This window comes from Myxine glutinosa, chromosome 9 (assembly GCF_964187855.1).
Source record: "Myxine glutinosa chromosome 9, kmMyxGlut1.1, whole genome shotgun sequence".
Lineage (NCBI taxonomy): Eukaryota > Metazoa > Chordata > Myxini > Myxiniformes > Myxinidae > Myxine > Myxine glutinosa.
In genome coordinates this window covers 55700230-55726949 of record NC_136269.1, presented here as the reverse complement: position 1 = coordinate 55726949, position 26720 = coordinate 55700230, and the positions used below count along the sequence as shown (strand labels likewise).

The 26720-nt window shown below is 44.6% G+C and overlaps 1 protein-coding gene across 1 annotated transcript in view; it reads left to right on the top strand.

Annotated features, from left to right (window-relative positions):
* Nucleotides 1–26720, top strand: part of LOC137435376 (nesprin-1) — a 375431-nt gene that overhangs the window by 2957 nt on the left and 345754 nt on the right. The window contains exons 3-12 of the mRNA XM_078784359.1: nucleotides 291–428; nucleotides 7528–7688; nucleotides 8049–8199; nucleotides 9281–9508; nucleotides 17396–17577; nucleotides 19372–19495; nucleotides 19699–19862; nucleotides 20362–20515; nucleotides 20621–21249; nucleotides 22399–22578. Coding sequence (XP_078640485.1) covers nucleotides 291–428; nucleotides 7528–7688; nucleotides 8049–8199; nucleotides 9281–9508; nucleotides 17396–17577; nucleotides 19372–19495; nucleotides 19699–19862; nucleotides 20362–20515; nucleotides 20621–21249; nucleotides 22399–22578 — 2111 coding nt within the window. The remainder of the gene's footprint in view (nucleotides 1–290; nucleotides 429–7527; nucleotides 7689–8048; nucleotides 8200–9280; nucleotides 9509–17395; nucleotides 17578–19371; nucleotides 19496–19698; nucleotides 19863–20361; nucleotides 20516–20620; nucleotides 21250–22398; nucleotides 22579–26720) is intronic.

The following is a 26720-nucleotide window of genomic DNA, read 5'->3' as shown; positions in this document are numbered from 1 at the left end:
AATGTGTGTAGAAAAAGAGATTAAACAATGAAGACTGATGTGACAAAATGTATGAATGGAGCGTTGACCTTTATAATTCCGTCAAGGCACAAAACCATCGAAGAGACAATCAAGGGTTTAAAATGATGAAATAGGGGCTTAGCATCTGTGTAGTCAAACCTTTTTGAGAATGGTTACATGCATGTATTTACCAATAAGAAAGGTATTCTGGGTAGTAAAGATAATAAAGTGAAAATTAATATGCAGTGGTTTCTAATTTTTTAAACATCTTTACTGATCTTGTTCTCAAGGCCCTGCTGCAATTCTGGCGGAAGCTGGAAGGAGAAAAGCAAAAGTTCCAGCAGCTGCAGGCCCAGGCCGTGCCAATGCTGCAATCTCAGGTTTTCAGTGGCACAAGCAGTCTGGCTGAGCACATCCAAATTCTGAAGGTACAATCACTCGCCCTTCGTTGTGTGCACACTTTTCCTTTTGTCACCAATATACAAAGCAGCGTTAACTGATAACGTGCAGTGGCTTGCAATTTGTCTGTGCAAATGCCGGGCAATTTGGTTCATGTCTTGTTACTTGATAAACTTATTTTAGATGCAGACTTTTCTTCATGAACACAGAAAACTTTCCAAAAAATGCCTGCCCTTTCCATATCAGGAAACACAAAGAAACTTTAACACATGAGGAAGATAACGATAACACCTGTTCCACGTCCAGAACTCCCACCTCTTGCAGGTGGTTCTAATTATACAGGTTGTGCTAACTCAACCAAACAAAGCGAGAGTATTGGCACATAATGGCCATTTGTTTTTAATAATAATATAATAATTCATTTATTTTGTATAGCGCTTTTCATGAAGCCCAAAGGCGCTTTGACAGAGTGCAAAACATAATGCATAGCAAAACATGAAAACAACAATTGCAAAAAGACAAGAATCAATAGGGAAATATTTAAAGCAAAAGGAGGGAGAAGGAGAAGTGATAGTCAGGGGTTAAATGCTGTGGGTTGAATGTTGAATGCAGTGCTGAACAGGTGAGTCTTGAGTGATGTTTTGAATGTGGTGAGTGAGGAGGAGTCTCTGATGGTGTGAGGTAGTGAGTTCCAGAGGGTGGGAGCAGCGATGGAGAAGGCCCTGTCCCCCCAGGATCTGAATTTGGTCCGGATTGGGGGGGGGGGGGGGGGTCAGGAGGTTGGTACCAGCAGAGCGGAGGTTGCGGGTGGGAGTGTGTCTGGAGAGGAGGTCAGCCAGGTAGGATGGGGCCAGGTTATGATGGGCTTTGTAGGTCAAGAGGAGGATTTTGTACTGGATTCTCTGGGAGATGGGGAGCCAGTGAAGCTTGTAAAGGACGGGGGTGATGTGATCACGGGTCCGGGAATGGGTGAGTAGACGGGCAGCGGAGTTCTGAATGTATTGGAGTTTATTGGTGATTGTTGAGGGTGAACCATAGAGGAGGCTATTGTAGTAGTCCAGACGGGAGGTGATGAAGGCGTGGATGAGGGTTTCTGCAGCCATGGAGGAGAGGGATGGATGGAGACAGGCGATGTTTTTCAGGTGAAAGAAGGCTGTCTTTGTGATCTGTTTAGTGTATTTGTCGAAGGAGAGGGTTTGGTCAAAGATGATGCCAAGATTCCGGATGTGAGGGGAGGTGGATACTGGGATACCGTCGATGTTGAGGGCAAAGTTATTGGTGGATTTTATGAGCGTTTTTGGGCCAATGATGATTATTTCAGATTTATCATAGTTAAGTTTGAGGAAGTTAATTTGAAGCCAGGATTTTATTTCAGTGATGCAGTTTGTCAGGATAGAGTGGGTGGCGGTGGAGATGGACTTGGTGGAGATGAAAAGCTGGATGTCATCGGCGAAGCAGTGGAATTGGAGACCATGACGGCGGATTAAGTGACCGAGGGGGGACAGGTAAAGGATGAAGAGGAGGGGGCCAAGAACTGAACCTTGGGGGACACCTTGGGGGAGGGGAGCAGTGGGGGATTTGCAGTTATTGATGGAGATGAACTGGCGTCTGTCAGAGAGGTATGATTTGATCCAAGAGAGGGCAGTGCCGGTAATGTTAAAGGTGGGTTCAAGTCAGGTGAGGAGGATGGTGTGATTGATGGTGTCAAAGGCAGCGCTGAGGTCGAGGAGGATGAGAATGTTGAGGTTGCCAGCGTCAGAGGAGAGGAGAAGGTCGTTGGTGATTTTGAGGAGAGCGGTTTCAGTACTGTGGTTGGAGCGGAATCCGGATTGGAATGTTTCATACAGGTTATTGGCAGAGCGGTGATGTTTGAGTTGAGCGGCTACAGCGCGTTCCAAAACTTTCGACAGAAAGGGTAGGTTGGAGATGGGTCTGAAGTTGTTTAGGGTGTCAGGGTTTAGTCCAAGTTTTTTTAGAATGGGGGTAACAGCAGCAATTTTGAGGGATGGTGGGACAATGCCTGTAGACAGGGAGGAATTTATTGTTGCAATGATAAGTGGAGAGAGAGCAGGAAGGGAGGCCTTGACAAAGCTGGAGGGGATGGGGTCAAGAGTGCAGGTGGCAGTTTTCATTCCTATGAGGAGTTCAGAGAGGTCAGTAGGGGAGATTGGGGAGAACCGAGACAGGGGATGGCAGGACAAGGGGGGGGGGGGGCAGGTGGTTTGAGGGGGAGCGGGTGCGGCGGTGGTCAAGCTGTTGTAGATGTTTTCAACTTTGCGTTGGAAGAATGAAAGGAAGGAGATGCAGTTGTCTACTGTGAATGACTGGGTGGTGGTGTTCAGGGGGCTGAGAACTTTGTTTATTGTAGAGAAGAGTGCTTTTGGGTTTCCGGAGCCAGAGTGGATAATTTGAGAGTAGTAGGCGGAGCGGGCGCGGGAGAGGGCATCTTTGTAGTGTTGTAGGTGGTCCTTGTAGGCTTGGGAGTGAATTGTGAGACCTGTTTTATTGCGGAGTCTTTCAAGTAGGCGAGCACGAGTTTTCATCAGGCGGAGTTCAGGGGTAAACCAGGGAGCAGAATGGGTGAAAGAACAGGTAAAGGATGAAGAGGAGGGGGCCAATAACTGAACCTTGGGGGACACCTTGGGGGAGGGGAGCAGTGGGGGATTTGCAGTTATTGATGGAGATGAACTGGCGTCTGTCAGAGAGGTATGATTTAATCCAAGAGAGGGCAGTGCCGGTAACGTTAAAGGTGGATTCAAGTCGGGTGAGGAGGATGGTGTGATCGATGGTGTCAAAGGCAGCGCTGAGGTCGAGGAGGATGAGAATGTTGAGGTTGCCAGCGTCAGAGGAGAGGAGAAGGTCGTTGGTGATTTTGAGGAGAGCAGTTTCAGTACTGTGGTTGGAGCGGAATCCGGATTGGAATGTTTCATACAGGTTAAATGATCTCTCATGTCTACAGCCAAATACAGATGGGACAGCTGGCTTTGTTGCTTTGTAAGGAAAGAATACTTTGGGAAGTAACATTCTCTACTGGCATGGCATAATGACTGTAGCTTATTGTTAGGTTTTACCTAGTTAAGGTTCAAACCAAGAGAGGACAACTGAGTGGTGCACACACTCATGCCTCAGCTATAATTCCATCCTTTGATACTTGTCCTCCAATGGATTTGTTTTTAAAGCCGAACATGCTGTTACGGGCTAGTTATTAAAGTGTCAGGCCTTGGGATTGACTGGGTGCTCACGTAGGTTAGCTTGTTTTTTTAAAACCTGTAACAAGGACTATGTGTTAGGTTAAATTATCCTGTTTTGTATGCCGTTGGAAGGAGGTGTTGTGTGCAGTAGTGATTATTTATATTAAGGGTGTCGTGTGATCTGTCCTACCCGTCTGAACCAGCGAGGGTCAGGCAAGGTAATGTGAAGGGACCCCCAATATAGTAATTAATGAGGTGGCCCCAGCATGGGTCAATATAGAGTTTGGTCCCTTCCCAATCTCCCCTCTCCCTCCTCCTCCTCTCTCCGGGGTCAGCATGGATCCAGGACATGATGTCGCTGCTGCGGTAGTTTTAGTCTCCTTGGGGTATGGCCCTCGGGAGGATCCTCCCACTGCTGCTACAATTGCCGCATTCGGCGGGAGCTGTGGGTTGTGTCCTGATTGTGTCAATGGTGAGAAGCTGACATCTTAGTGGCTTAGTGGCTGCGCCATGTCATGTGAGGGACAACAGGATTTTGGAGGTTGGGGAACTGGGGGACGATATGAAAAGATCTGAGGAGCAACTTTCTTCTTTTGCCTTGGATGCCCATTGGTGCTGAACCTCTGCTCTTCTTTTAGGGATGCTTCGCTGGGCTGTGCCCAACCAACCACCGGCGGAGTTTGGGCGGGAGGTGGGGGGGGGAGAGGCAATAATAATATTCGTACCATTTGGCAATAATAAAACGAACGTATAATCCCCACCCTGGTCCAAGCGTACCTGGGCTTGGTGAAAGGTAAACTAATGCTGAAGCAGCACAACAGGCAGGTATGCTTCAAGGTAGTTAATACTACTACTACCACTACCACCACCACCACCACCACCACTACCACTACCACTACCAAAACATGCATACAGCATGGTGTGGTATTTCTATGGCCTAGAGACCAGAGCTGATGAGACAGAGCAGCAGAGGAAGGAAAGGAAGTTAAAGAACTCACTTGACACGTGATCCTGGCCGTCGCTGATTGGGACATAACACCTGAGATATCTAGATTTGATCGACCTAATTAAATAACAAACGTCCAACAATTACACCCCCTTAAAGGTTGCTTGGGCCAATGGGTGATCTCCATGTTACCGAGTGCATAATTATTAAACCTCATTATACAAGATAAGAGATCTATGCAGCAGCCAGCCCGATAATTACTAACACCGTAGCACAGATTTATTTACAGTGAGAGATGTCCGTGAAGTTAGCACCGTTTACCCTTTACCCAATTCAAAGTTCGGGTTGTACCATTACAAAAATGGGGGGTGTTGTGGATTTCTTTGTACAAAAGGCAGATGCGAATGCGTAAATAGGGTAAATTATGTACTATGGTAATGCGATAATGGTTCGAATCCTGGAAAGGCCTGAGAAACATAATATAAGAAGCGAATAGGGCAATGGTTCAAATCCAGTAATGGACAGAATCGGGTAAAATAAAATCGAATCCGGTAAACGTTTGAATCGGTTAAAGGTTCGAATCTTGCAAACGTTTGGATCTGGTAAAGGTTTGAATAGGGAAAGGTTTGAAGCGGGTTGTGAGAGTTGGTGTTGTGCTTGTTGTTGTTGCTGTCACGTTATGTTTCTCAGACCATTACCGATTCAGTCCACTACCGGATTCGAACCATTAACCGATTTAAATGTTTACCGGATTCGATTTTATTGTCCCCCGTTGCACCGCGGAGCGAAAGGGGGACTATGGTTTTCCCCTCCGTCTGTGTGTGCGTGCGTCCGTGCGTGCGTGCGTGCGTAAGCGAAGGACCGAATTCTAATTTGGTGTGTGGGTGCAACTAGGCATATGGAAGAACGCTATTGAAAATTAGTTCGCCACGTCAAAATCCAAGATGGCCGCCACCATGTAAGTCTGACACCATGTATGTCTGAACCTTGTGAGCGGAATATCTTGAAAAATAAGCGAAGTACCAACTTCTAATCTGGTGTGTTGGTGTATCTAGGCATAAGGAAGAACACTCTTGAATATTGGGTCGCCACGTCAAAATCTAAGATGGCCACCGCCATGTATGTCTGAACCTTGTGAGCGGAATATATTGAAAAATAAGCGAAGTACCAACTTCTAATCTGGTGTGTGGGTGTATCTAGGCATAAGGAAGAACGCTATTGAAAATTGGGTCGCCACGTCAAAATCCAAGATGGCCGCCACCATATATATGTCTGAACCTTGTGAGCGAAATATCTTGAAAAATAAGCGAAGTACCAACTTCTAATCTGGTGTGTGGGTGTATCTAGGCATAAGGAAGAACACTCTTGAATATTGGGTCGCCACGTCAAAATCTAAGATGGCCACCGCCATGTATGTCTGAACCTTGTGAGCGGAATATATTGAAAAATAAGCGAAGTACCAACTTCTAATCTGGTGTGTGGGTGTATCTAGGCATAAGGAAGAACGCTATTGAAAATTGGGTCGCCACGTCAAAATCCAAGATGGCCGCCACCATATATATGTCTGAACCTTGTGAGCGAAATATCTTGAAAAATAAACGAACAACTAACTTCTAATCTGGTGTGTGGGTGTATCTACGCATAAGGAAGAAAGCTATTGAAAATTGGGTCGCCATGCCAAAATCCAAGATGGCCGCCGTCATGTATATCTGAACCTTGTGAGCGGAATATCTTGGAAAAATAAGCGAAGTACCAACTTCTAATCTGGTGTGTGGGTGTATCTATGCATACGGGAGAACGCTATTGAAAATTGGGTCGCCACGTCAAAATCCAAGATGGCCGCCTTGCGTCTTCCACTTTGTCAACTCACATCACTTCAACGACGGGGGACCGAGGCGTAACGCTTGTTTTACCCAATTTTGTCCATTACTGGATTCGAACCATTGCCCTATTCGCTTCTTACATTATATTTCTCAGGCCTTTACAGGATTCGAACCATTATCGGATTACCATAGTCCATAATTTACCCTATTTACGCATTCGCCTTTTGTACAAAGAAATCCACAACACCCCCCATTTTTGTAATGGTACAACCCTAACTTTGAATCCGGTAAAGGGTAAACGGTGCTAACTTCATGGACATCTGTGCGAGGTGATATAAATAGGAATTACGGAAAAAGTTAATCCGGATGGAAAGGAGTTTGTAAACATCGACCTGACACATTGACACGTAGCACGGAGTTCAAACTGTAAAACGTGGTTCTTAAAGTTGCTTTTCGTGATCTCACGAGTTCGTTGTATTATAATTTATATGCAATGCAAACAAATGACAAATGGAGCATGAAAACGTTTTTTTGAGGGTGTCATTTGGCGCCCCATCCACTTCGCCCCTGGTGCGGTCGCCCCCTCCGCCCCCATCACTCCCCCCAATCACTATGCCACTTTGTATGTGTGTGTGTGTGTGTGTGTGTGTGTGTGTGTGTGTTTGTGTGCGTGGGTGTGCACGTGTGTCTAGGCCTTTACAATTTTATCATTCTATATGGGTTTATTTATTTATTAATTATCGTCCTTGATCGTCTGTGTTCATCTGGCAGATCTGTCTTTTTCGTGTATGATGCTCATATCTTTGATTCAATAAATCTTTGTTCCATAAGACTGTACATGCCCGCTTCACAATCTGCCTCCTTGCGTCGCTCATTTCGGTGATGCTGTCAAACCCTGGCAATCTAAATTAAGTTAACATCCTGATAACCAACATGGGGTTAGCCCACACATGGAATAGGATTGCTCACTCCTGCTCGGCTGTGCGCTCTCTTCTAAATTGACATGAATGCGGCCATCCATGAAGCGAATGCTTCGTCGTTTTGCAGCTCTTTGCCTGACTCATTATTAACAGTCATGGTCGGGGCCATAAATGTGATGATAATATCTCATGCGCAAATGTACATACCCTGGGATCCTATGAATTATTTTGTTTAAATTATATTACAGGAGCTGGTCCTTCGTGCTGAGGAACGATCAATAAATGTTCAAGATTTTCTGAGGGATGTTCAAAATATGGAGCCCTGTGAAGAAAATGCCAAAGGTTTGAAAGTTGAGGCCACATCCTTGCTTCAAGTGTTGTCCTCAATCTCGGAGAACCTTCAGATCAGGTGTGTGCAATTGATAAACTGTCACATGAAACTGTGAATGGTAATGAACTGTTTTATTCAAATAACACGATCGCAACAAAAACGTCAGATTCTTTTTTTGACATAGAAATAACTTTCCTTTAGATATTTACTTTCCATGAAGCTACGTACTTAACAGAAAGACGTGAACAGTTTGAGACCTCTTCGCGTGATGGTAGTGATGATGACTACTTCAAACGATTTTTGACCGGATGACGATGGCAAACACTACACACGCAGACAATATTGTTATGGACACGACAGTTTTCATATTTATTTATAAAGACCTATGCACCTTTGTTATAAAAGTTAAAAATATCCTATCTTTTTTTTTTCGTGCAGTATTAATTCCCTGAACATTATCAAAGAACAATGGGAAAGCTTCCTCGTCGACTCTGAAGCTTTCTCTTCCTGGCTCGCTCAGAGTGAGCAGAGATTGCAAGCGATTGAACGATCATCAGATGATTGGGATGCAAAATTAAAACGAGCAAAGGTAAAGTGATTTAATTGCAGTGTTTATTTTTTGTTATCGTCATGTATTAACACTAACAAATGAATGAATGAATGAATGAATGAATGATCGTTTTAAGGCCATTTTCCCCGCTAGAGCGGGGATTAGCCTTGCGGGCCCCATGACAATCATGGTTCCCTGTTTGAGGCAATGTTTTTATGGCCGGATGCCCTGTCTGACGCCAACCCTTAGTTGTCTCTTACGATGCGCAGGGATGCGGTGTACCTATTCTAAACCAGGGTACACACCGTGATCATTCATCCCGGCAAGCTGGTACTCAATTTGCCGACCTCGGAAGTATGACAGGCTGAGTCAACCCCCCTGGCGTTAATTCAGCGATCGACCGGGATTCAAACCCAGGATCATAGGATCCCAAGCCGGCACCCTAACCGCAAAGCCAACACCAGGCTTAGCTTAGTATTAGTACTAACAATAAGAAATAAATAAATACACTGGTGGTAAAATGTTGGAGATTGGTTGAATGTAAGCACGATGATATGATGAATAAGGTATTCTTATGGGATGATCTCTGTTTAGCTTTCATACCACTTATCTTTGGATGGGTTAGACCCACAGGACTCCTTCGTTGGGCAAAGCAAGTCTGGCAAAGAGGTCCCATGGGTCTAACAATTCTAAAGTGGTTGTGCAGGGCATTAAAATGTAGGCACTCCCTCTGATTGCGCAGCTGTGATCCTCTTTGGATGGACAGCATTGGAATGGATTAGATTATCCCACCAAAATTCTCACAAATGATACTTCACAAAATGGAGAAGTTGATTTTGATGTGGTCAACTCATTTCATTCATAAAACTTCATTGGTATATGATGTAAAACAGGTATGTTATTTTATTAACACCAGTACATGTAAATGAGTAATTGGGTCTGTAGCACTGTTCAATATCATATGACCGACCACAAATGAAAGTTATTTCCTGAAAATGATAAAACGTTCCACATTTTCTTTTAAAATATGTCTCATTCCAGTGAAGACGAAATTGCAAGATACTTCGATTTTGACTCTAAACTCTTCTTCATAAATGCAATTAATGTGTGTTTTCTACAGGTCATCTGTGTGGAACTTGAAGGCAAGCAAGGTCATTTGCAGGCCTTGGAAGGACAAACACAGGCCTTGTCTTCCAGCCTGAGTCCCGCTGAAATGTCTCGCCTTCGGGGACAGCAGGCCCATCTACGGTGGCGCGGAGAGACACTTGGGGGACAGTTGCACAGTGTTGAGGCCGATGCAGCAATGAACATACAACATGAAGAGATGGTTCACGACATTCTTGAAAAGGTGAAGGTTGAAAGATTTCAAGGATTGGTCACCACCATTACTTTATTAAAGTTGTATTTTTGTCAAACTAAAAATGTGCTCATGTTCTATTGTGTATTGGCCTTTGAAACGGACACATTTGCAAACACTTTGCTGGATGTTAGACTATAACCAACGAATTAAAGAAAATTTAATGGAATAGATTTGACCAATAATCAAATAATTTGACTAATGGAATAAGACAGACTATGTAATTGAGTAAGGAACACATCACATGACAAATATGGACAGATCGACCGAGTCACTACCATATACTTGAAGACACGTCATTAATTTTAACTTTGATAAGTAACTTCACTTTCAGCAAGTAAAGTTTATAATTTGAGGCAGGAATAGGTTATCCTTGCTAAAGTTTTACCAGATGACATGTTGTAAATATTAATGATTATAACCACAAATTTGACCCTCTTTATTTTTTGCTCAACTTGTTTTCTGAAAAAGCGATTGATGTAGTTTTATTGTAATGGAAAGAAATTGCTATATGTGGGAAAATGACATTCCCAGACCAGGAATCAAACCCAGGTCCTCTGGAAAACCGTGCCAGTGCTCTGCCCCCTGAGCTATCTGGGCGATCCTCAGAGGACCTGGGTTCGATTCCTGGTCTGGGAATGTCATTTTCCCACATAAATCAATTTAATTATTTAATGCTGTTCATTAATCTAATTGTAATATAAATATTAAAATATGGTGAAGATTTAAATTGCATTTGGGTCCTTCTGAAAGTTTCGATTTTCAACAAAGCCTTTAATAAGCATTTCCCCAGAATGCACGAATGATGCAATGACTCACACATGATTACATTTTTATAATCGACTTTTACATAACATGGTAAATTATATATGGTGGTGTTTTTTTTAGGCAATTCATACAAGATGACTTCAGTCAAAAACATTTATCTGAGGACATGTCCATGATCATGGTCTGCCATTTTAACACATTCCCGAGATAACCGATTGTATTGATATCTGGATACAGTCTTTGAATTCCACTTTTTGTTCCTTAAACTAGTTGCACCACACAGAATCAATGGATGGTTGTCATTTGAAATTTTGGTTTCTTTATAGTGTTCCCATCTGAGCACATACTGTAGCTCATGATGTTGAAATCTCAGATTCAAATCCTGTATACCTTGTTGATTTTTTTTGTCCACAAAGTCAAGGCTCGTGGAAGAGCTAGAACACAGAATGGATCAGGATAGAACATAACAAAAGGGACAACAGAGAGAGAGGGGGAAAAGTTGACTGTAGGGCTGAGGGACAAAGTAGATGGAGGTTGACAAACAAGGGATGGGTGTATGGATGAGGGGTACCGGAAATTGCAATGAGTGGGCAAGATGGATACAGAAGCAAAAACTCAGGAAGGATAAACTGGAAATTTGGGGTGTGGGGAGTGGGAGGGGGGCGTGGGAGGAGGAGGGAAGGTGGTTTAACAGAGGTGTAGAAAAAGTCATGATTTTGCATAGGGATGATCTGAGATGGTAGTGAACCATTGCCTTGAAGACCTGGTAGGAGGAATGAGATTGAAGTAAATGTGGAAGTTGGTTCTGCAGTCAAGAAGAAGAGGAACAAATGAGTGGAGGTGAGCACTAAGCCTGGTGAGCCTTTGGAAGTTTCACCAGAAGGATTTTGCAGGTGGACTGTATACGTCCTGTAGAAAACTGTGGTGGACAAAGTATGGAGAGGGCAAAGGGTGCAAAATCAGAAAGGAAGCGCAAGGAGACCACTGACGACCTATCTGTGATGGCAAACTGATAGACCCATATACTCTGCAGCATATTCCAATAACCTTGGAAGGGCCTTTGGTTCCATGGCATTGAGCTGAGCAAGGTGTGAGGTAGGGGCACCAGCCCAGAGGGGAGAGGAGTACACCATCAAGTTGCAGATGAAGGCCTTGTCGGTGGATAAGAGTTCAGGTGTGCTAAGGAAGGACTTTGCATGATGTATGTTGTCGGCAAATTGCCTTTGGAGGCCAATTTTGAAATGTGGTTTGCCCAAGAAGGATTATGGCTGATTGTGAGACCCACGAGTTTGAATGACTGAACGCTTGAAGAAGATTCTTAAGAAAGTATATGTGAGGGTTTGCCAGACAGTCGTTTCAGAGAGAGAGTGAGAGTGTGGGATTTGTCAGGAATGAAATCTCGAAATATGTCCAGAAAAAGGTCCAGATCTTATGTTTGATATTGAGACCCTACATCCATTGTTGGGAGAGTTGAAGCAGCATGTCAAAGCTAGAGTAACATGGTTTGAATCTGAATTGATGATCTGAAATGAGGTTGTTGGAGAAAATAATGATTTTATGTCAACTATGATGATGGAATCCAGGACCTTGTGATGATTGGAATTAAGGTGATAGGCCTGTAGTTAAAGGGCTAAGTTTTTGTACTCCATTTATGTAATGCGGTGATGTTGGTGGATTTCTCAGCAGATGGAAGATGACCTAAGCAGATAAATTATAGGGTTAAAAAGGGAAGAAAAGAGGTTGGGCAAGAGCAGCAGAGCATGTTTTTGGGATACATGAGCTGATGCTTTCCGGTCCAGTTGCCATATCAGAGTCTAGGGTTGCCAGAAACTGCTCTACCTTTTCCGTTGCAAAAGTCAGAGTCCAGGAGCAGTTAGGTGCGACTGGGTAGGGTGGGTACAGAAAGCGAGGGGTTGGGGACACAAGAAGAAAAGAACATCGTTTTGTCCATTGTCTCCTCATGTCTTTGTCTTGCATGTAATATTTGTACAAGCTCTTTCATAAGTCTTAGACACTGGAAAAAAAACTGTGAACAAACCTATCATCATCCTCTTCCTCCTCCTCCTCTTCCTCCTCCTCCTCCTCCTCCTCCTCATCATCATCATCATCGTCGTAGTCATCATCATTGTACCATACTAATCTTTTCAGATCGTTGGAACTGCTGAAGCAGTTCCTAGACAAGGGCTATGCTGAGTGGTTTGCCATTGCGTTCCCAGCAGTCAGTCAGGGTAGGAATTTTGCCAGGGGGCTTGCAATAACCCATCTACTCTTCACAAAGGACACCAAAGGTGATCTTTAATACCCACCAAGTAATGCTGACAGATGAAACATCCACTTTAATGTCCTTCCAATGGACATGCCCGTATTGATGTCGCCACGTCCTTCCTTCTTAATGTCCTTCCATCGCCATGCCTGTGAAACACTAGGGCAACAGTTTATATCTAGGTCTAGATTTGAACCCAGGCTAGACAGCTCAGAGACAAGTGCATATGCCTCTAGGCTAGGCTATACTACCAGCCTGGAACAACTTCTAGATAATGTATTTCCTGCATTTCACCTCATCCTGCAATTGGTTCAAAGGTTCTGCGGCCATGTGACCTGGAGATGCCCGACACCATTTAAAACTCCCTCCTCATGCGTCATGAGCTGTTTGCATGATGTATCCATTCACATAAAAAGATCAGTGTGGAGGTATTTGAAAGGAATAAACAGGATGTCTATAAGAGTGTGCAACACGAAGTTTAATAGCAATTTCATTTTGCACCACTCTTTTATGAACATTATATTCTGTAAAATGTGCATTTCTGTAAAAACAGACTTCTCGAGCGAGATGCTGAAACACCACGCACAATCTCTACGCTTGTGGTGGAGTTTACGACTGAATCGGAAAAACGTCCGTTTTCACGGTACTTTCAAACCATGCCCACGTGCTGTTACCTGGGCATTGGTTGAAACTACCGTGGGTTATGTTGAAACTACCCTATGTGCAAAGTTGGCACAAAGTGTCGCTATTCTCTCGTGAACAGTCGTCGGTATTCGGCCAGGTTTGGGCACTTGTATTTCCCGGCGCGGGTTTGGTTGCAATTGCAAGTTTTCTTGCAAGTTGTCATCATGCACCTTGATCACTTTCTTATGTGGCATTATATTAAATAATAAATTAACACCGTAGCCCCTGAAAAGGATATTGTCACATCAAATATCGCTGGTCCGCAGCTTTTCTTTTTTCTCTGCACGCAATGCATTCATCATTGGGTGGAAGAGATGATGCATGTTCGTCCATTTGCTTGGTGCTTAACTTCAAAGATGCTTCACACTGCACTATCTCTTTTCTAGCTCATTCACAGGCTTCTTGAGCTGGAGGGGAAATTGCTTGCTCCTCTAAGCATTTGCAGTTGCCTTTCTCAGACACACAAAGCTCTGCTTGCTCACATGGTGAGAGGTGAAAGCATTTCAAACTCTGTCCTTCTCTTGCTTGCTTTCTGTCTTTTGTATACACTTTGTGGCCTCTACAGTTCAAACAACTTTTGCTTTTTTGACTTGTTTAGTTGTGCCATTGATTGTGTGTTGATGTCATCGATTACAGCATAATGTCATGAAAACTTGCTTATGTCAAATTACTTATTTGGAATAATTTTGGTGAACTGATGGAAGTTTTATGTTTTTACACTTACTAATTTATCAGTTTTTCACAAATATTTATTGTCGTGAAAATCAAGCTCAGACACGACTTGACCTCTGGGTAGGTTTAATATCATTTAGATCTGTAGTACATCCTGTAAGAATACATGCATGCAACAGGCATTAAAATCAGAGTATTTCATGAGCAGCAATGGTCGATTCAATATAACAATGGTCCAACAGAGAGGACAGTCAACGCAGCATTTAGGGGCGTACATACCATTCAAACTACAGGACTATGTCACAGTGAGTTCCGCTGGAGTGTCCGCGTGCCCCGGTTGTCCCGGGTCTTATAGACGCCCCTTCTGTAGCGAGCACACCCTGGGTTCACCTTGGTATAATTTCACTACATTTATATTCTTACTTTTTACCTTTAAAATACAATTGAGAACTGCAAGTTCACTTGGTTAGGGTCCCAATAAACCGAAGACACTTGCGATTTGTGAACTCCATTTAACCCTTTGAGTACGGGATTTTTTTTGATAAAAATACCCCCGGTACGGGATTAATTTTGGCATTTTGGTACGGGAATGCAACCACGTACTGATGATCTATTTATAGGTATAGTCGATGACGTGTAGTAACGAAAACTTTTTCGCGGGTTGCGGCACTGGACGTCATCCGTACTCAAAGGGTTAATGAGGTCTTATTTGAAAAATAGGTTCAATAAACTTCAGGAATAACAGTGAACCAGTCTGGAGGAAAAAAACGAGTCGACACCCTGAGGCTGGTGGCAGTAGGGCTTCTGGGAGACATTCCTTCTCGAAGAAGAAAGTGGGCTTTGTGACGTCAAATGTTGCTCCTGGTCAACAACCTCTTTTGGGGCCGTCAGTTGTATCAACTGTAAGTTCTTTCCTGTGGAACTCGAGCATCTTTGTCATCTTCTGTAATGTCACCAAAGCCTTCAGGGATGTCATGTCACATGTGGCAAACTGACAATCTCACTTACTTAATTCTCATGAGGAGAACATGTAAAAATTATTGACGACATTTGATCCTTAACTTGAGGGTGAAGACACGGGCTTGTGATTTATGGTCATATATTACTTGCTCGCCATTTTACAATTTCATCAACTACAGATCCCTTAAGTTGCGGTGCTTTACTGTATATGTATCAGGACAAGAAAGATCAAATGTTTTGTTTAAAATTTCGACGATGCCAAGCAAATAACAGCTTAGGACTGTTTCGGCCTTCAGCCCAAAGCCCTCAAGCACCGTTTCCGATCAACTTTAGTTTTCATTATTATATTTTCCACTTTCTGTTCAATCCTCTCCACAACTATATTTGTTTGTTAGCAAAGATTATTAGCCTGTGTGCTACACAGTGGGAGACCAGTGAGAGATGGAGTTTTGCAATTTTGCAATGTGTCTGTGTGTGTGTGTATGTAATTTTTTGTCATCTCCATATCTCTACATGTGGGTTTCAGAAGGTGGAACGGAGACCTCCCAGGTTTCAAAGTGTGTGTGTGTGTGTGTGTGTGTGTCATAACTTTTTTTTTTCGCTGTTGTTCTCTTAAAGTTTAGTTCAAGTACAAAGCGGACAAGGACGGGCTTTGCATTTTGAGATTCTTTCTAGTTGAGATAATTGCATTTTTGAATATCGTACTTTGCAGCAATAAAGGTCAAAGTCAAAAGGCATGTCTGTACTCTTCACAGAGCACGAGAGCTCTCATGACGAGCTGTGAACGTTGCTAATTAAGAACCCTTCCTGGAGAGGTCACCACACTGTTACGCGGTGTTATAAGTTAGAGCAGGAATTTGGAATTTGGCGAGCGCGCTTAATGTCCACCAGTAAATGCTTAGTTAGATGCATCCCCAATGATGATGCAGCCATTGTTGCAATATCTTGCAGGTGAAGCACCAGAGTGACCGTTTGTAGGCAGGTCGGGAATCAAAGCCAGACCAGACAGCTGAAAAGCAAATACAGCAGTACTGCATCTCAGCTATGGTGGTGGCATTGCATTTGGTTGGAGTGGGAATTTTTTAAATGTCCATTAACAAGGATTTAGTACAAAATGCCAGCTTATTGTCCCCCGTCGCACCACGGAGCGAAAGGGGGACTATGGTTTTTCCGTCCGTCCGTGCGGGCGGGCGTGCGTGCATGCGTGCGGGTGTGCGTACGTGCGTGCGTAAGCGAAGGACCGCATTCGAATTTGGTGTGTGGGTGCAACCCACGTCAAAATCCAAGATGGCCGCCGCCATGTATGTCTGAACCTTGTGAGCGGAATATCTTGAAAAATAAGTGAAGTATCAACTTCTAATCTGGTGTGTGGGTGTATCTAGGCATAAGGAAGAACGCTATTGAAAATTGGGTCGCCACGTCAAAATCCAAGATGGCCGCCGCCATGTATGTCTGATGCCATGTATGTCTGAACCTTGTGAGCGGAATATCTTGAAAAATAAGCGAAGTACCAACTTCTAATCTGGTGCCTGGGTGTATCTCCGCATAAGGAAGAAGCCTATTGAAAATTGGGTCGCCACGGCAAAATCCAAGATGGCCGCCACCATATATATGTCTGAACATTGTGACCGAAATATCTTGAAAAATAAACGAACTACTAAATTCTAATCTGGTGTGTGGGTGTATCTACGCATAAGGAAGAACGCTATTGAAAATTGGGTCGCCACTTCAAAATCCAAGATGGCTGCCGCCATGTATGTCTGATGCCATGTATGTCTGAACATTGTGAGCGGAATATCTTGAAAAATAAGCGAAGTACCAACTTCTAATCTGGTGCCTGGGTGTATCTCGGCATAAGGAAGAAGCCTCTTGAAAATTGGGTCGCCACGTCAAAATCCAAGATGGCCGCCTCCATGTATGTCTGAACCTTGTGAGCGGAATATCATATCATAGCATGTTTTCTGCGTCTTCCACTTTGTCAACTCACATCACTTCCCCTGACGGGGGACCTAGGCGTAACGCTTGTTCCAAATATGAGGCCTATAATGATGCAATTTGCTCATTATTTCAAGCTGGCACTGTGTTCCTTTGTGCTCATTGAGCAGTTATGGAAACCACATTATGTTTATTTCATTTTTGCTATACAGTTTATTTAATCAATGAATAACTCATTTTATCAATTTCAAATACTTTTGCAAAAGGATCTTCCAAGTTTATAATCCTCTGAAGAGTAATAAAACACAGGAACAGCATGGATATTGCCACTACAGACACAAACAGGTAATTGTATTCAAATTTATTTAGTGCGTACAGCAATTGACAGGTTTCTTTTAGTATTCATGGATTAGATCTATTTAACATGTGTAATAATCCAAGCACTCAGTCAATACCTGCACATATCCAAATCGGCCACAGGTTTCAGAAATTGTTTTTTTTAATATTTAATGTTAGAGGTTAAATTACATCTTGCTTTTAGCACCCTAAAAAGAAAAAGAAACTTCATAAACATACCCTGTAAATGTTACTCACAGGATGTGAAGCAGGAGGTTGAAGGATTGAGGGGTTCCGTGTCCACACTGTCAGCAGAAGCGAGCCGGCTTAGCTGCTGCCTGAATGACGAGGTAGTGGTTCTTCGCAAGAGGTATGATGAAGATATGGTGAAGGCTGTGAAGAAGCAGGAAGAGTTGGGAGCACTGCTTGATACTTGGCAAAGGTATATAGATATATATCTATATATATAAAACACAGTTGTGTGTGTGTGTGTGTGTGTGTGTGTGTGTGTGTGTGTGTGTGTGTGTGTGTGTGTGTGTGTGTGTGTGTGTGTGTGTGTGTGTGTGTGTGTGTGTGTGTGTGTGTGTGTGTGTGTGTGTGTGTGATGTTACCGATAGACTCCGAAACGGAGAGGCTCACGTGCTTGATATTTGGCATAGACATGGCCATTGAGCCTGGGACGAACATGGCCGAAACAATATTTGACGAGATCCATATTTTTTATTCATATTTACCTCAGCGCATTTCAGCGAAGTACCCGCTAATCTCAGCCAGTGCGAGCAGCTCGCTGATTCGCTCAGAGCGATCACGTGATGTTCCATCCCGTCACACGTCACACGTTTGCATGTAATTCAGGGCGAAAAGCCATTGCGTTTTTTTTTGTGTCGATTTTGTGCGATATGAATTAAATTTTAATTCATATTTCGTGTTTACGAATTCGAATACGAAGGATTTCCCCTTTCGATTTCGAATACGAATCGAATACGAGCTTGAGTCGAGAGGGCGAATGTATGGGTTGAGAATGTGCGGGTCTCCCTTCCCCCGCCCGGCAACGCCGGTACTGGAGGACGTGGGTCACAGGATCGGTGAGTCTCCAAAATCCGCTTCGTGCTCTTTCGAAGATGCAGGACGATGTCGCGATTGTTGTGCTGCTCTCCGACCATGAGAACTGCAACGTCATTGTTGACTGGCCCTCTCCCTTCCCCCTCCCCCGTCCGTCCTCCTCCTCCGTTCCCCCGTCCGTCCTCCCCCCTCCATGCTACCCCTTCTCCCCTCCCCCTCCCTTTCCCCCCCCTCCCCTTTCCCCCTTCCCCCCCTCCCCTTTCCCCCTTCCCCCCTCCCCTTTCCCCCTCCCCCGTCCGTCCTCCTCCTCCCTTCCCCCGTCCGTCCTCCCCCCTCCATGCTACCCCTTCTCCCCTCCCCCTCCCTTTCCCCCCTCTCCCCTTTCCCCCTTCCCCCTTCCCCCCTCCCCTTTCCCCCTCCCCCGTCCGTCCTCACCCTCCCTCCCCCCTCCATGCTACCCCTTCTCCCCTCCCCCTCCCTTTCCCCCCTCCCCTTTCCCCCTTCCCCCCTCCCCTTTCCCCCTCCCCCTCCCCCCTCCGCCCTCCCCCTCCCCCTCCTCCTCCCTCCTCCTCCCCTCCTCCCCCTCCCTCCCATCCCCCTCCCCCTCCCATCCCTCACCCTCCCCCTCCCCCCTCCCATCCCTCACCCTCCCCTCCCCCTCCCCCTTACCGCCTCCCCCTCCCCCTTACCGCCTCCCCCTCCCCCTTACCGCCTCCCCCTCCCCCCTCCCCCCTCGCCCCTCCCCCCTCCCCCCTCGCCCCTCCCCATCCCCCCTCCCCCCTCCCCCTCCCATCCCTCCCACCCCTCCCCCTCCCCCTCCCATCCCTCACCCTCCCCCTCCCCATCCCCCCTCTTCTCCCCTCTCCCCCTCCCCCTCCCCCTCTTCTCCCCTCTCCCCCTCCCCCTCCCCCTCTTCTCCACCTCTCCCCCTCCCCCTCCCCCTCTTCTCCCCCTCCCCCTCTTCTCCCCTCCCCTCCCCCCTCCCTTCCCCCCTCCCCTCCCCCCTCCCCTCCCCTCCCCGCCCGGCAATGCCGGGTACTTCTGCTAGTATATATATATTCTGCAAGATTTATTTCCACAAGCAGTTATTACATTTATCAATTGTTAATGAACCATTGAGTAATTCATTATTAAGAAACCATTTTGTTTAAGTCGTAGGTCTAATGGATTGCAGATACGAGAATGGACGAGATGTGTTTGTCTCATGGCTGGAGCAGAGTGAGGTGGCTGTTTCACCTACATCCCCTTGCGTGCCAGCTAACCCAGCCAGGCTGGACTCTGAACTGAAAGTGCTGAAGGTGAAGTGCAGCTGTAGATCTTCACAGCTATGTCTTATTATGATTTGTTTTTCTTTAATCCATCAAAAAGTATTATAGTCAAGAGAAATAAGAAAACGATGAACTTCTGAAATGTGCCATTAATTGGATGTGATAGAAGGTTGATCGTTATGTTCGATCACGTGAACATTTTTACCCAGATGGTTTATCCTATTGCTACACAGGAACTGCAGCAGTGCATGAAGAAGCAAGAAATTTCATTTCAATCCCTCATGATTGAGGCTGATACCCTGCAGTCTGTGGGACCAGAGAGCCAGGAAGAGATTGGGTGCTGGCGACAACAGTTGTGTGATAGATGGGAGGCCTTGCCAGTGTCAATTTCATGCAGGTAAGATTATATTCCCTCAAAAAGAGCAGCACAGAATCCCAAATGTTATCAATGTTTTAAATAAGAAAATGTGCGCCATAACAAGCGTACTTCATATTCACGTCTATTTTATTACCCCGCACACGTGAAGCGTAAAGTGGGCTTAATCCATGGCCGATGAGTCAGTCAGCCATACGGTGCAAGGTTTCATGTCCATGCAGATCAGTGCAGTTATCATCCATGTGAGTTATCATCCTTCACAAGGGCCCAACATTCCCTGACACAGGGGAAGTGGGAAACGTGAAAGGAAGAGGAGCCAACCCTTTGCAACCTAGCTGAGGTAAGATTAGTTGGTGATGGAAGTGTGATAATGGGTACGTCCAACCCCGAAGCCATAAGAGAGCCGCCGCATGAAGGCCATCGAGCATCATTCCCGTGAAGAAGAGTTGCTATGGAGAGCAAAATGTGCTGTAATACAATATATCACAGTTATAATAATATACATGTATTTTCTTTTCAGAGTTTCATTTCTGCAAAATGCAAAGGCAGCTTATCAGCAATATGAAGATTTATCTACAAAACTTTCGGAATGGATCTTGCAGTTTCAGATTATTTTGCAATCTACTGGAGAAGTTAACATTAAAGACTTGAAAGTTGCTTCAAGTTTAATAAATGTGAGTATTGCCATGGTTATGTATTATGGGCAATTCATTATCTACTCTTTATATTAATCCTCATTTGAAAATGGCATATTTTTTGTATTCCAATGACATACCTAGACCCAAGCAACAACCATTCAAGAGCAGGCTGGAATCTGCAGAAAGGCTCAAGAACTTGCAGAACAATTGTCTGAATGGCTGAAAACCCAGGACACTATGGCTCTGCACCAGCAAATGGATGAACTGGAGCAACGATTTCATGAGGTGGAGAAGATTGTCGATGCCAGGCAGGAAGCCATTGGCACACTGAATAATTTCCTGGAGCAGCTAGGCATTGCAGAGTTTCAACTTCAACAACTTGGGTCAGACATAGAAACTGATACAAGCTTTGGACAGAGCGAAACTGAAGTTACAACTGAGCTCCTTCATAAGGTCTCTTCTGCATTAATTGAGTTGGAACCATGGGCGGCTTCTTTGGATGGTCTGTTGTCTCGTTCCCAGTTGTGCCTATTTGAGGAATCTGCAGAAAAGAGGTTGAGCTGCAGGATCATCGTTGAAAAGCTCTTGCATGAGGAATTGAGGGTGCGAGAGCTGCTTGGAGTCAAACAGAGCCAGGCCGAGGAAACGAAGGCCCTCTGGCAGCACTACTTAATCGGAAGGGAGCACCTGCAAATGAATGTTGAAATCATCGAGCAAAAGGCAAATGATGAGGTCCTTAAGGAGCCTACATTATTTGCTCTTCAGCAAAGGTATATTTTGCATTTACACGCTTGTTTAACATTTGTTTGTTATTTTCAACATCTAGTCTCAAAATCAGTAATGTCCATCTGCTCCAACTGTATAACAACTGTCCAGCTGTAGATAATATGTCAACTCCAAACTAAATGAGACTAAAGCCGCTGTCACACCTTGACGTTTTAGCCAGCGTATGCCGACGTATGAAAAATTTGGCTACGTTAAGAGCACGCTGAAGCACGCTGGCATACGTCGTAGTACGCCGAGCGCGTCGACAAATTTTGTGCATGCACAAAATTTGTCGACGTATGCCAGCGTATGACTCACACCAGCACTCAATTTTGATACGTCGGCATACGCTGGCTAAATCGTCAAGGTGTGACAGGGGCTTTACCAGTGAACTCTCATTAAGACAACTACTCGATAAAACGAATTGTGCTTTAACACACCACTCTCACTGAGATGAATTCGATAAACTGAGTATGCAAATTTGTGAATAGGAGGTAAAAGGGGATTTCAACAACATGATCTGATGGGCATGCTGAATGAATAATTGAAGTTCTTCATTCAGCACTCCTCGCTCAGCCAATCATAGCCTACGCCTACCATACCATATCATATTGTGGACCCATTCCCTGGCTTAGCCAATCATATCGTATCCTCTTTCGGTTGTGTATTTGTTTGGATTTTCTTTTTTACAAATTCAATCTACTTTGTGTCATCAACGTGATGTGAATGGACCTGTTTTGCTCTCACTGGGAGAATAATCATAAGAAGTGGTCCACTAAGCATATATCTGTTCATCTGAACAAGAGTCTACTGTACTTGATTGCCAGCAGCTAGAGATCTGATGAATTTTGATTTGTGATTAAGCTAATTTGTTTCATGAACACATGTTCATCACAGGTTTGTACAGTTTAAATGTCCATGTCAGGCTTTTATTTTGGTTCCAGCTTTCATTGTCACACCTCGGATTGCATACCTGTACACAACAAAGCTCAAAGTCATGCTATGAATCTACAGGCCATGATTGTGTCAAAATGAAGTCGTAAGGCTGAGCGTACTTTCTCAATGCTAGAATTCCATAGCCTTGCCACTTGCCATGAAAACATTAATCACCACATTAGATGATGGGCAAATGGTAAGAATTGATTCTTGTGCAGGTTGCGTTTCTTCACACAGCTAGAGAAGGATGTAGAAGCCTGCCAACAACAGCTGTTCCTGCTTGGAGAGAGGACTGAAAAGCTGGCTTCTAGAAATGCAGACTTGGTAGAGGATGCACGTAAATGGCTTGAGCAGTTTAAAAACACCCTTGGTGACATCAGCAAGCTGGTCAGTGAAAGGTATGGTTTAAAATTTTTCTGTGTAAATCGAGTTTCATAGAAGAGCAACATTAATGTTAAAACAGACAAACAAGAAAATGAAGACAAATAACGTGATATGTATGTATGTGTGCATGCAGCTTTCTTGTACCACTTAGGACATGATTAAAAAATTTATTATAAGGAGAGAAAAACAATTACTTAAACTAATGAGCAGGAAAGTAAAGAAGGAGTAACGGAGAGCAGAAAGTGATTAGAAGTTCACAGTGACGAGACAAGTGCATGCATGATGGAAATTATTGCAAGAAAGTTCCACGAATCTGAGAATGATGACCCACAGGGATGTAGATCACACAGCGATATGAGATGAACAACATGATGATGAGGTGCAGGAGCAGCTGCTTGCAGATGGTGTTTTTGCTCATAACACTGACACATTTGCTTGTATTTTTTGCGAGAGTTCAAGAATGCTTCACTAGCCATACCACAGATCCCCAGATTAGGAGGAATGGGGATTTGCTGGAGGCAGTGCATTCCAATGCTTGGTTTAGGCTGGTGGGTGAGCTGATCTCGCTGAGGATGTCAATTCACTGCCAGTTGTGGTGATTACTCTTCCACCAAGTCTCTTCAGGGCGACTCAAAATAATGTTTGTAAAACTTTAAGCTAGTGACATTTGGGACCTTGAAGTAGGCTTAAAAACACCCTTGATAAAACCACCTTTAGAGGCCATTTTTTCCCCGCATGCGGGGGTTGGCCTTTTTCGGGAACCGTGGTTGTTGTTGTTTTTCGGTCCCCTTTTTGAAGCAATGTTTTACGGCCGGATGCCCTTCCTGACGCCAACCCTTTTTGCCGCCTTTAACGACAAGCAGGGAATTACCAGTGAACTGGTACTCAATTAGCCGACCTCGGAAGGATGACAGGCTGAGTCAACCCCCCTGGCGTTAATTCAGCGATTGACCGGGATTCGAACCCAGGATCCTAGGATCCTAAGCTGGCATCCTAGCCGCTAACCCAGCACCAGGCACCCAGCACCAGCACCCTTGATAGTTGGTAGGCAAAACCTGTTGAAGTACTGCCATGACATTGCCGGAGGATCAATGGAAAATATCCCTGACAGGTAGAATGCCCATCAGAGATCAGTTAAAGCATTATTATTGGTTTAACAAACAAATCTGATGTTCAGCAACAAACAAATCAGATGTACCATAATGTTACAGAGCGTTTCTGCTGCTGAAGCAGTTTATTGGCAAGAGTTATATACTGGGTGGTTTGCCATTGCTTTCCCAGCAGTAGTTAGGGCAGAAATTTGGATTTTTTTCAGGGTGCCGGTGATGGCTCGTTTACTCTTTGCATAGGACACTGTGGGATCTTTAACATCCACCAACTAATACTGGTTTGACGGGACTCTCAGTTTAACATCCATCTGAGGGACGGCACACACATCCATGAATCACCATGCCTGTCAAACACCGGGATGACCCTTTATAGCTAGGTCAGGATTCAAATCCAGGCTAGACAGCTTAAAGGTGAGTGTGCACCTCTAGGCCATCCTGCCAGCACATAACAAACAATGCTGGTGTGTTACAATACAAGAAAGACACTGTGGAATTGAATGAAGGAATCAAATAAACAGGTTGTCTCATAAGTCTGGAACCATCCCATAAAAATCACTTCATGAATCACTTCTTAGTTTTATAATCACATAAAAATCATGAATCACTTATTTTGCCTTATGGCTCCAGACTTATGGGACACCCTGTATATCTGTATGTATGTATATATAAAAAGTAAGTACACCCTTGGCTCTAATAGGTGGTATTGCCCCCTTTGGCAGAAACAACGTCAAGTAGGCGTTTCTTATAACTGTCTACCAGTCTCTGACATCGACTGGGAAATTTTTTTGCCCACTCCTCCATGCAGAATTCTTTCAGCTGTGTGATGTTTGAGGGGAGGAGGCTGTTTCACAGCACCACTTGGTTGTCTGCGACATAAGGGTGAAAGGTGCGAGGAGAGCTCGGCGGGTGAAGTATCAACTGAGAATGAAGGTGTGGAGGTTGAAAGAGGTGACAGTAAGGGAGGCATTAAAATAGAGGCTGAGTAGGGTCGAGGATGATGTGGTTGAGCTTTGAAAGTGGTTGGATGTCAATGAAAGATAGTCTGTTGGGAGCCGTTGGTGAGGTATGTGGATGGACAAAAGGACCACCGAGGCACTCGGAAACATGGTGGTGGGATGATGAAGTTGGAAAGAAGATTGACAAGAAGAGGAAGAAGTTCAAGGAGTGGCAGAAGGCGAAGGGTATGGGGGCAGAAAAGGCATAGAATGAAAGTTATAAGGCAGCCAATAAGGCTGCAAAGAAAGAGGTAGCAAAGGCACAAGAGGCATGTAGGAAAATGTTTGGAGAACGCTTGGATTTGGAAGAGGGTCAGAGAGCGGTATTCGGGATTGCAAAGCAGATAGGGAAAGAGAGGTGTGATGTGATGGGGGTGAGTTGCTTGAAGGATGAAGTGGGACAAATCGTTGTGGACCAAGATGGAATTAAAGGAAGATGGAAGAGATATATGGAAATCCTGTTGAATGCAGAGAATGAATGGGATGGCAACATAGAGAGTAACCCAGTTTTAGGACCGGCAGAGAAGATAACCGAGAAGGAAGTTGAGGAAGCGATAAAAGCAATGAAGAGTAGAAAAGCGGGAGGGCCGACGGGAGTTGTGGGAGATATGTTGAAGGCAGCGGAAATTGGGGTGTGAAGAGAATGACAGAAATCTGCAATCTGGTGGGGAAAGAAGGCCGCATTCCAGTGGATTGGGAACTGAGTACCCTCGTCCCTCTATACAAGGGGAAAGGTGACCCTCTGGACTGTGGCTCATATCGAGCGATAAAGTTATTGGAGCATGGAATGAAGGTATTGGAAAGGGTGTTGGAGAGGAGGATAAGGAAGAAAGTGAAGATTGATGAAATTCAGTTTGGATTTATGCCAGGAAGAGGAACGACAGACGTGCTTTTTATTGTGAGGCAGTTCCAGGAGAAGTATATGGAGAAAAGGAAGAAGTTGTTTCTTGGGTTTGTTGATCTGGAGAAAGCATTCGATAGGGTTCCACGTGAAGTAGTGACATGGGCATTGAGGAAGTTAGGAGTGGAGGAATGGTTGATCAGAGTAGTGATGGCAATGTACAAAAGAGCACGCACAGCTGTAAGGATGAAGGACGGGAACAGTGGTGAGTTTGAGGTGAAGGTGGGAGTGCATCAGGGGTCGGTACTAAGTCCACTACTATTTGTAGCTGTGATGGAGGTGCTGGCTCAGAACGTAAAGGAGGGTTTACTGTGGGAGTTGTTGTATGCAGATGATCTGGTGTTGATTGCAGAAAGTATGGATGGACTGAAGGAGAAGATGAACAAGTGGAAGGAATGTATGGAGTCAAAAGGTCTGAAGGTGAATATCGGAAAAACGAAGGTGATGGCAAGTGGTAAAGCATGTGGTGAGGTGGAAAGAACTGGGAAGTGGCCGTGTGCTGTGTGCAGGAAGGGTGTCGGAGTGAATTACATTCAATGTACAATGTGCGCTGAGTGGGTTCATCAAAAATGTAGTGGTTTGAGAGGGTCATTAACCAGTGTGGCAGCTACATTCAAGTGTAAGGTGTGCACAGAGGGAGCTGCAGATGGAGGAAATGTTGAGTTGGATCTTGGAGATGGCGTGAAGCTGGAAGGTGTGAAAACATTTTGTTACCTCGGAGACATGCTGAATGGAGAAGGTGGATCAGACTCGGCAACTGTTGCTCGAGTGAGATGTGCATGGAAGAAGTTTCGGGAACTGAGTGGCGTGCTGACGAGGAGGGGAGTGTCGTTGAAGCTGAAGGGAAAGGTGTATGCTGCATGTGTGAGAAGTGTTATGATTTATGGGAGTGAGACATGGGTAATGAATGTAGAGCAGCAATGAAGGCTGGAAAGGGTGGAAATGCGAATGGTTCGGTGGATGTGTGGAGTATCGTTGAGAGAGAGGAAGACAAATGATGAATTGCGAAAGATGATGGGAATAGAGCCTGTGATGGATGCTGTGAAGAGAAACAGGTTGAGATGGTTTGGTCATGTGTTGAGGAAGGATGAAAGTGACTGGTTGAGAAGAGTGATGGAAATGAATGTAGAAGGAAGTAGAGGACGGGGAAG